Source organism: Manis javanica, chromosome 18, assembly GCF_040802235.1.
Source record: "Manis javanica isolate MJ-LG chromosome 18, MJ_LKY, whole genome shotgun sequence".
Lineage (NCBI taxonomy): Eukaryota > Metazoa > Chordata > Mammalia > Pholidota > Manidae > Manis > Manis javanica.
Window position 1 is genome coordinate 7,592,646 of NC_133173.1, and position 11,318 is coordinate 7,603,963.

Consider the following 11,318-nt stretch of genomic DNA (forward strand, 5'->3'; position numbering starts at 1 on the left):
AGCCGATCTGATCAGGCCTCTGCCTCCTATCCCTTGTCTCCCATTACGAGCCTCCTCTTGCCCCAAGCTCTACGCACTTGGTGCTCCTGAGTGGCGAGCACATCCTGGGATCTCCCAGTGGCTCACTCCCCTCCCTTTCTTCAGGTCTCTGCTCAAAACTCACCTCCTCAGGGAGGTTTCAATTGACCTCCCCACTTTCTGCTAATACTCTTCCTGGAATTATCAGCACCAGACATCATCAAAATAGTTTGTTTACTTGTTTACTTTCTGCTTCCCTCAACAGAATGTCAGCTCCTCGATGACAGCAACTACCTTTTACCTGTCACTGACTCCCCATCACAAAGAACAGTGCCTAACGTACAGAAGGCATGAAAACATGTCCTGAGTAAATTAAGAAATAACCCTACAAGGGTATGTCATATGCCTACTTCACACACACAAGACTGACTTTCAGACACAAGTAACTCACCTACAGCCACAAAGCAAGTAAGGCACCAAAGGCATCTGGAAGAGTCAGTACTCTCCCCACTGACTCACTACATCTTGTACCATCAAACTGATTTGCACATATATGCTAAGAAACAAAAATGTAAGAGAGCATTTCTATACAAAAAAAATCACACTACAGTGAGCTCTTTCTGTTCACCGCTAACACACTTCATGCCTTTGATTAATCTTATGCATATAATATGTATGTAGCTTTTCAATTTGAAGCTGTCTACTGAGCTGAACTACAGACAGTAGACATTTCACAATGGTCTCTTTGGTATTATTTATACCCCCAAAGATTTGAAGAACCCTATAATGAGACTTTTAGCACCACCAATAAATTATACTTTTCCAAAGAACTTCAGTTTCCAACCATGATGAAGTAAATGGATCCAGAATTATCCTGTCACACCCCCTTCAACAAGAAAGTGGACAAATATATGAGGCAACATCTATTAAACACTGGACAACTGGCAACACGGAACAGCAATTCCTAACAGAAGGGAAGAGATGAACTGAGCGCAGTGACCCGGCTTTCTCAGCCTGGAAGCACAACACAGGACCATGGGGCAATGAGGAGCATCTCAGAGCATGGCAGTCTTGCTAAGTTGAAGGCTGAGGAATCTAAAAACTGCAGAGTACCAGAAAGGAGGACGCTGCATGAAGGATCTCCAGAAGTCAGCACAGAGGCCTTCCTGAGTCTGATACAGAGTAGTAAGCCATGCATGCATATTGTAGAAATCTGTGAGGGCAGGCAAAAATGACCCAAGAGCTGTATGCTAAATGATTCCAGAGCTCACATAGTGCTGGCAGACATTCATATACTGACCAGTCAAAGCACAGAACATCCAGTTCTTCAATGGAAACTACAGAGGCTTCATGCCTTAGTAATGGGGGTGAAACAAGCCTTAGAGCAAAAGCTACTTTAGACCAATACTAAGAACTTTAAAACTAAGCCTCAGAAGTATCAAACAACCTAACCTGCCAAAACAAAGTCCAATATTCTTTAAGGCAGTGAGTGGTTGACATACTAGGGATGTTTTTGCCCCCCCTCCCCAGGGCACATTTGGCATGTCTGCAGACATTTTTGGTTGTCACAATTAAGGGTTAAACTCCAGGCCACTAGTGGGTAGGGATGTGCACCCTAAAGTGCACAGGACAGGCCCCCACAACAGAGAACTATCTGGCCCAAAATGCCACTGAGACCAAGGTTGAGAAACCCTGCTTTAAAAGAATAAAATACAGCAATTAACATTAAAATTCACCATTTCCAGAATCTAACAAGAAACTGCTAGACATGAAAAGGAGGAAGGAAATATGACCCATAATGAAAGAAAAATCCATAGAAACAGAAATAGTAGGACTAAAAGACAAGGATCTTAATATGTACTCTAAGTATTATATAGTATCAAGAATTTTTTTAAATTAATATAAACAGACAAACCGAAAAAATAAAAGATTCAGGAGCAAACTGAATCCAACACATATAAAGAATACATCATGACCAACTGAGGATTAGCACAAGAATGCAAGGCTAGTTCAACATTCAAAAATCAGTGTAATTCACCATATCAACAGAGTAAAGAGAAAAGAAAAAAGAAAACATGATCATTTCATGCAGAAAAAGCCTTTGGCAACATTCAATATACATCGACAATAAAAACTCTCAGCAAACTATAAATAGAAGAGAACTTCCTCAACTTGATAAAGGGCATCTACAAAAACAAATCATAAATAACATTATTAATGGTGCAAAGCCGAATGCTTTCCCCCTCACATCAGGAAAGGATGTCCACTCTCAAAACTCTTTTTTGACATCATACTGAGGGTCTTAGCCAGTTCAATAAGGCAAGGAAAAAAGAAATGAAGGCATATAGACTGCAAAGGAAGAAATCAAACTGCCTGATTTTGCTGATGACATTATGGTCTATGTAGAAAATCCCAAAGAATCTACAAAAAGACTTTTAGAACTAACGATGAGTGTAGCTGGGTTTTAAGATCAAGATTTGCCTACAATATTCAATCCTATTTCTATATACAACAATGAACAATTGGTAACTGAAATTTTAAAAGCATCACTTACAACAGCACCAGAAAACATAAAATACACATAAATCTTACAAAATACACGCAAGATCCAATTGCTGAAAACTATAAAACACCAATGAAAAAAATCAAGAGGTGTAAATAAACAGATAAACGATGTTCAGGGCTCAGTATTAGGATGTCAATTCTCCCCTAATTTACAGACTCAATGTAATGCCAATCAAAAATCCCAGCAAGATTTTTATTAATATCAGTACGGTAATTCTAAAATGTACATAGAAACACAAAGCAACTAAAATATTTAAAGGCAATTCTGAAAGCAACATAATCGGTGAACCCACATTACCTGATTTCAAGGGTTATTATAAAGCCACAGTGCCACAATATAGTGATGGAGAAATGAAAGACAGATCAAGTGGAGCAGAATACAGAAACGACCTACATATATATGACTAACTGACTTTCAACAAAGGTACAAAGGTAATTCAATAGAAAAAGGATAGTCTTTTCAAAACACATTAAGGGAATAACTGCACATCCATATATAAAAAAATTTCAATCCATACCTTGCACCATTTAGAAAAATTAAAGTGAATAATAAAACTAAATATAAAATCTTGAACTATAAAACTTCTAGGAGAAAATATGCTCTTTGGTTAGGCAAAGATTTCTCAGATTATCACACCAAAAGCATGATCCATGAAAGAAAAAACAGTAACTTGGACATTATCAAAATAAAGAACTACTCAAGAGACATTATTAAGAGAAAAGATAAGCCACAGACTAGAAAGTACTTGCAAATCACAATTATGTAGCTGATTCTGTAATATATCTAGAACTCTCAGAACTCAATTAATTATAAGAAAGGAAACAGCTCAATTTTTTTTAAATGGACAAAAACTTTGAAAAGACACATCAGCAAAGAATAGCAAATAAAGATGCTTAACATCATTAGTCACTGGGCAAATAAAAAAAAAGGCTACATTCTGTATGATTCCATTACATGACATTCTTTAAAAGGCAAAAAGCCATGAAGACAGAAAACAGATCTGTAGTATCCAGGGTCTGGGGGTGGAGAATGGGTTGACTACAAAAGGGGCTCAGAATTTGGGGGGTGGGAGGGAATGAAGGAACTATTGTATATCTTGATTGAAGTAGCTGTTACGTGAATATATACATCTGTCAAAACTCCCAGAGTGCTACTAAATTTTACTGAATGTAAATTATACTTTAAAATAAGTAATGATACACAAAGGGACTAAAAAGGTAAGAATGTCCTGAGTGAACCTTGCTTTTACCCTAGTTGAAACTTTTTCTCGCTTAACTATAAAAAGGTATTTGGAAGACAAATAAAGTTAAATATGCACTGCATATTATTACAGAATTGTTAATTTTCTTAGATGTGATCGTTGTATTTGGTTATGTAAAATAAGGATTGGCAAACTTTTTCGGTAACAGGCCAGACAGTAAATATTTTTGGCTTTGTGAACCATATAATCTACTCTGTCACTGCAGTACCAAATCAACCACTGACAAAATTAGACAAATGAGTCACAGTTTGAGGACCCCTAATACAGACACAACTACAGTGACAGCAAGCATAGCAGTGGTTGCCTACGGTGAGCAAGGCAATGGGCAGGGTGGAGGGAGGAGATGCCTGGGAGGAGAAACACAAGGGTGCTTTGAGTGATGGGTCTGCTCTGTATCTTGTTTGTACTGTTAAGGTACATGAATGGCTACACTTGACAAAATTCATCAAACACTATATACTTGAGATGGGGGTGTTTTATCATATAAATAATATCTCAATAAACTTGTTTTTAAAAATGTACTCTTTCCAGATGATACCATCAATGATGTGAAAAGCAAGGCCTCTGGAGCCAGAATAATCTGAGTTGAAATTTTAGCACCATGATTTAATGGCTTTGTGATCGCTGTCAATTCACTTCTGGGGCTGTCATCTCATCCTAAAACAGGTTAATAATGCGGGCCTCATAGGTCTGTATTAAAAATTAAATAAATGTAGTGAGACATATAGTATATCTGACACATAAGAAGCACACTTCCCTAATATAACTAAACCAGTTTTTAAAAAAGTAAATTTAAGAAAACGAGTTGGTAAAGACCAGCTACACTAGTTTCTTTTGCGCTCTTTTGAAATATTCTGATGTTCTTTGTTCATTCACATGTCACACTTTGTTCTCTGACACCTTATTGTGGTTTCACTTGGCTTCAAGCACTGGCAACCAAAGTTCGTTCCTGTGAATTCACAGTAACCTGGGTCTCACAGAAAGCACTGTGAACTGAAATTTCTTGAGAGTTTGGAAAAATATTCCATGACAAATATGCTGTAAAGGAAATCTAAGAGCCAAAAGTAAAAACTATCAATTTTTCAAGCAAGGAGAATGGCAAAAGAAACAATAAAACATTTTAATTACCTTTATAGAGAAAAAACAATGAAGCTGGTTGGATGTTTTTCCCTTGTAGAATTAGAATTTGAATTTTATCCAAACCCCGAAACGAAACAGTAAGAATTAGAAAATGACATAGCATCTGAATAGTACTTTATCTCGTGTGTTTCTTACAGTAGTATGTAGCAGATAGGATAAGATGAATATTGTTTTTATTTTATAAGTAAGGATACTAAGTCTGAGATGAAGTGGCTTACTCAAGGACACGGCAACAAATGGCAAAGTCTGGATGTGAAGTCAGATGTGTGGCTCCATGTCACGTGCTCTTAGTAGAGCTCTCCATCAGTGAATCGCCCTGGGGGTCTGGGAAACTTTATATAACTCCGAAGTGCTTTTCCCCAACTTGACGTCTTCAGTTGCCTAAAGGAGAAACTAATTACAGTGTGACACACTTAATTCCTAATCATTTGGGAACAACTGGCCATTCTGGATGGTAGAGGATACGGCCAAAGGTTGACTTATATGATCAGAAGTGAACACCCAAAGGACTGCCTTCCAAGAGAAGAGCCTAGAATGACATAAATGGTAAATCTGTCACACCCTGGCAAATGGTCATTCCTTTACCTTTTACGATAAATCCTTCTTCCCACCCCAATACCCACACCACGCAAAAACAGATTCGCCAGGCCCTGAACACAGCTCTGAAGAGGTTAAAAAAAGGAAAGCACATCACTGCCCCACACAAATATTCATATAATCACAGTATCTCAATGCTGGGTCAGCTGGTCCATCCTCCCAGCAAGGACTGACAAAAATGGGTTATTTATTCATCTACTTATTGTGACCCAACGACCCACAGGTGGACTGTAAGACTATAAACGTGAGGACATACAAACGAAATAAACTTCCTTCCACAAGAGCTTCCTCCTCTCTCCCCAGTTAGTGATAAAGAGAGCCTCACAGTGCTTTGGGAGCCCTGCTTCCAAATGGATGTCTGTTCCCATCAATAATAACCATGTCTATCAAGTGCACTTGAGTATTAACTTTAAAAGATGGGATTATCGAAAGTCCAAGTGTGGTCATCCAGCTTTGTCACAGATGTTTTTTCTTCAATCTGTTAGTCTGAACAGGTAATTTTTAAAGGTTTATTATAATCCTTCATAGTTAACTCTTTACCCTTATTTTATAAGAAAGCTAATGGAAAAATGACATTCAATATTACAGAAATGTCCACTACAGGTTAATACTTCTAGAATGCACCTATTCCATTTGGTATTGTGAATACTCTAAACTGAGCTAGTATAACTGATTTAAATCACTGCTTCCTTCCATAAAACTGCGTCACCTTCAAAAGTGTTACACTGAAGGGGAAGTGAGTGATTTGCTCAAGTATCTGAATTGTATTAACACTGTATACCCTACCCCTGCCCAGTTTTAGTTTAAGAAAGTTTGAAAAATGTACTCATTATCCATACCTATTACTTTTCAAAACTAAGGTAAAATAAAGAGAGGCTGAAATTGACTAAATAACTCAGATATCCTATTAAGAGTATTGAAAACAATCCATTTCTTGCCATTTCCTAATACTATAAATACATAACCTACCAAGCCACTCTGCAAGTCCCACTCAAAGACCAACAGGTAACAAGAGAAGACAGTTTCTATTAACATTCAATTTATCTAGCATCTTTAAAAAAAAGCATTCGATTAAGACTCAACTCTCAGAAGGATTCTATTATGAAATAGCTAAACCACTATACTCAGAAGCATCAGACTGTTTAAGTCATATAAAAATGTATCAAAAGTATTATCATCACAGCTATCAGGTAATAGGCACCTACTTAATGTTAGGCACCCTATTAAGTATCTCACATAGTTGCAATTATTCCTAAGAACTCTACAAAGTATGGTACAACACCTTACATGGTAGGAAACCAAAGCTCTAGACGCAAAGGGACCTCCTCAAGGCCACACAACCGGTCAACTGTTAGTGTAGGGAATCTGAACTCAAATTTACCTAGCTCCAAAGAAATTACATTATTCTAAACTGTGCTGCCTCCCCATTTCACAATAGAGGAATAAGCAGAGATGTGAATGCATTTGTCTAGCAGTCTTTTAATCATTTCACCAAAAAAGGGAGGAAATTTCTAAATGAAAATTTCTTTGCAAGTAACAGGTTAAACAGAAAGATGAGAAATCCTTTTAAAGTACACTAAATGTCATCACAGATCTATCTGCACGTGAACTGTCATTCTGGACAAGTCCCCAGGGCTAGTGGTTCAATGTGCACTACCATTAACTGGCATATGGCACCGTACCCAATCCAACCCCAAACTGAACACCTGCACTATGTTAAAACTCCTTCCTGGCAAAGAGGATACAAAAGTAAGTACCTAAGCTCTACCAGAGCCTTTAAACAGTTAAAAGACTAGAGGAGAAATCCATTTGTACTACATATAGTTACTGTTAGGCAAATAAATGAAGTGTGAGAAAATCTACAACTAAAGTATGTGTAACATGCTATCACAGTTCAGAGAAGGAAAGCAACTGGCCTATTAGTCACATTATGTTGGATATAGTATTTGTTTATATGTCTCTCCCCCAACAGCCCCTTTCAACCTGTCAACCTCCCTCTCCACAACTCCCCCACCCCCACCGCACCCCGTGCAGGCACACACAACTACCTAACTAACGAGGGAAGAAGCCTAAAACCAAGGACTGACTCCTAAAAGTGACCCTGTTGCATTCTGAGAATACAGGGCTTATGCCATAAGGGCATTTTTCTTGAGCTTTATCGGGTGAAGAAAATTGATTTTGCAAAGCAGCACGAGGTCACCCAAACCAGAAACACCCAGGGACACTTCTTCGTTACTCAGCATGACAACTCAAATCAAAACAGACACACACACACACACACACACACACACACTACAGTAGTTCTCAAATTTTCTTTTCCGTTTAACAAATGGCAAAGGGATATAACAACTGGTATTAACACATTCTGGTCATTTTGTTTGACAACGAATTTGAGCACCATTTTGGCTAGTTCCCTCCGGGGGATTTAAACAGAATTACTCTCACATCATAAGTCAAATGAATCAAACTCAGTATACTGAGTCAAGGCACCCAAAACTTAACAAGGCTTGTACTTAATGACGTTTGCAAATCCGAGACCACGAAGAACAGTAACAGTGATTTATCTCAGCTGATATTAACCCCTCTACACATTTGCAAAAAATGGTCTTTCAAAAATTGCAGCATTTATCCTGCTCCGGGCAATCCAACGGCTTAGAAAAACAGAATAAAACGCTTCTGAAAATACAAGGAGGGTTAAGGAAATAAGAAAACAGGCACACTACTTTTTCCTTCAGTTCTATATGCCTGAAGCAATAAACTCCCAAAATAACTTCGCTGAGGAGCGTAAAAGAGAATAAACCACAAAAATATTGCTCAATCCAATTTTCAGAGTGAATTCCTCAGTAAGATCTAGAAACTGAAATGTGATGAAATCATTTTGCTGTTAACTATTTCCAAAAGCAAAACAAAAATACCCATCCCCTTTTCTGATAAAAAAAAAAAATCTGTTTTGAGAGTTTCCCTTTTTTAAAAAAAACTCTTCACATATTGGTTGACTTTGGGGGACAAAAAAGTGTCATTCAGCAGTATTTACAATAAAGAAAATGTTTTATTTGGTCTCAAAGTATGGCTGCACTTGCAGCTGGTGGAGAACGGAGTCCGTCGCACGGTCCCCGAGCGGGTCCCCTCCGGCGGCACGGCGCCCACCCGCGCCCCCCGAAGGCAGGCGCGCGGCCCGGCGTGTTGACCGTGCGCGTCCGCCCGGGGAGCCGCTCCCTCGCGCCCGCAGCACTTGTTCGCGGACTCGGCCGGATTGGAGGCTCCCGCCCCCGGAGACGCCGACAGGGGAAGCCCGCGTCCGGGAACCCGGGCCTGGCTGCGGGCGAGGGCTCCTGAGGGAACATCGGCAGGCGTGCAGACCGGCCGCCCCCCGACCTCCGACCCCCGGGGTGGCGGCGGCCCGAGCTGGGCTGCGGGAGCGGGCGGCGCGCCGCGGCCGGGCAGCAGACAATGCGTGATGGGGCCGCGGAGGGCGGAGGGGCCGCAGCGCCCGGCGCGCTGCCGCCGCCCATTCATCGCCGCCCGCCGGCGGCCCCTCTGCGTCCCGCCCCGCGGCCCCCGCCCCCCGCCTCGAGGGGCAGCCGCACGGGAAGAGGCCCGCGCTCCTCCGCCCGCCCCCTCCTCAAATCGCCAAACTTCCACCAACTCCGCCAACTAAGTTGCGTTCTCACCGTGCGGCGCCCGGGGCTCCCCCGCGGGCCCAGACGGAGCAGCTCCGCACCTTCGCCGCGGAGAAGGACGATAGATGGCCGCTCACCCGGCGGCGGCAGCGGCTTGAGGCTGCGTTGGCCGAGGCGAGGAACGGGCACAACGGTCTCAGCGGCGCCCAGACGCTTCACCGCGGCTGCTGCGACTCCGCACTATCCCTGCTCAGCCCAGCCCACCAGCGCATGCGCCACAAGCCGCTCGGGGATGGGCGGGGCACCCGGGAGGACGGTAACGCCTCCGAGCCCTCCCGTGAGTTAACACGGAGCCAGAGGCCGCGAGCCAGGATTGCAAGGCGGAGCTGCCCGTCAACTCCCTTGAGCCCAATAGGAAGGCTCTTGGGCGGTGCGCTCCGGTTGCTAAGGAAGGCTGAGGTTTGGTCGCTGCTGCTGCTGCTCAGCGGCAAAGTGATCGAAGTGTGGTCGCCGGCAAAGGCAGCTCTCAGAAATGCCCACCCACCCTCTCCTCCCCGTCCTGTCTCCGGAAACCGCCCTTCCTCTGTGTGCTTACCTGAACAGTAGCACTTGCCACACATGCTGAAATGATTTACTCCTCTGTTTCCCTCCACTTGAAATCAGAGAGTGGGGCTTATTCTTCTCGGTGTCCAATGCCGAGGCGAGTCATCGTTAGATATTCAACAAGTGTTTTAGTTAGATGGATGGGTGGCTCTACGGCCACATCAGGATTGTGACAGTGCATTCCATGAACTTTGGCCAGTCTATCACCACAAAGTCATACAATCTTCGAGTTGCAAAGGAACTCAGAAATTATCCGGAGGCTTTTGGGAAACAAAATGTGGTCCGTTGGTAGAAGAAAGGTCTTTACTTTGATAGTTTTGTGTATTTTAATGTGTACGGGGGGGAGGCGGATGCCTATTACATTAAATCATTTCACTGATGCAAATAATGTATCTACTCAAAACTTGAGACTCCTTAAATACGCAGTTGAAGAATGTGCAAACCGAGAGTGATCGAAATAAAAACAATGGTTATCTAGGATAAGAAGGGTTATTGGCTGGGAAACAGCAGGAGAGGCGCCAGAAGTGTTAGGTATTTTGATCTGGGTGGTGGATAACAGACAGACATTTGAAAGCTCATCCAGCTGCACATTTAAGATTAGTGCACTTTACACAGTTTACACATGTATTTTTTTATGTCACCTTTTTTAAATGCCAGCATAAGATACGGTGTAAAAAATGAGGAGATGCAAATGCCTGCGTTTGGGAAATCCTGATCCAGTCATGCTCACTCCCGACGACTATATACCTCTGAGGACAGGTATTGTGAAGTCTTACTGCATGTATCAGGCAATTCCCTTGTTGAGCGGCCCTAACTCTTCGAAGTGCTCCCAGCCTTGAGCTGAAATTTGCTTCCCTGATTCTCGCATGTAGTGTCTTAATTCACTCTCACAGAATGAAAAACCAAGACCAGATATTCCCAGTGCTTTGTGTGAAATTATATCCCAACCCCCTCATCATACTGCTCAAGGTCCTCCATACTGACTAATCTGTTCAATATCTAAAAGGTGTCACTGAGAAAGAGACTCCTAGATCCTCATCTTGACTCTGCCACAGAGGAGCCTGCCATGAGCAGGCCACTCCTCCCCAGAGAACCTCAGTCTCCTGTGAAGCAAGGCAACTTGGAAAATCACTTGGACCCTAACATGTGATAATCCCATGGTCTTCTCTTAGAGCCTGACTGGTCAGTCACAGAGGCAGCAGGAAATGTTATCATGTCATCTTTCTACTCACTGCTGACAACTCCATTCCTTGAATCAGCAGGATTTACACCTTTCCAATGGGCTGCAGAAAAGGTCAAGAGTCCAGCACTTTTCAGTTTACTGTGCCTACAAATCACCTGGGAGATTCTGTTAAATGTGGATTCTGACTCAGTAGGTCTGGAGCAGGATTGGAGATTCTGCTTTTCTAACAAGCTCCCAGGTGATACTGATTCTGCTGGTCTGTGACATCCCCCACCCCCAATTTCACCCCAAGATGCAAGTACCTACCCTAAATTCCCCCAGACAGCAGAG

The 11,318-nt window shown here is 42.1% G+C and overlaps 1 protein-coding gene across 12 annotated transcripts in view; it reads right to left on the bottom strand.

Annotated features, from left to right (window-relative positions):
- AKAP13 (A-kinase anchoring protein 13) overlaps positions 1-9,444 on the bottom strand; it is a 291,101-nt gene extending 281,657 nt beyond the window's left edge. For 5 of the 12 annotated variants that reach the window (XM_073227246.1, XM_073227245.1, XM_073227242.1 and 2 more), the window contains exons 1-2: positions 9,254-9,442; positions 5,204-5,366 (exon numbers count right to left, since the gene is read on the bottom strand). In XM_073227246.1, coding sequence (XP_073083347.1) covers position 5,204 — 1 coding nt within the window. In that variant the 5' untranslated portion in view covers positions 5,205-5,366; positions 9,254-9,442. Of the gene's footprint in view, positions 1-5,203; positions 5,367-9,253 lie in introns of all 12 variants that reach the window. The other 7 variants (XR_012127222.1, XM_073227249.1, XM_073227248.1 and 4 more) reach the window with 4 other exon arrangements.
- Between the last annotated feature and the right edge of the window lie 1,874 nt (positions 9,445-11,318).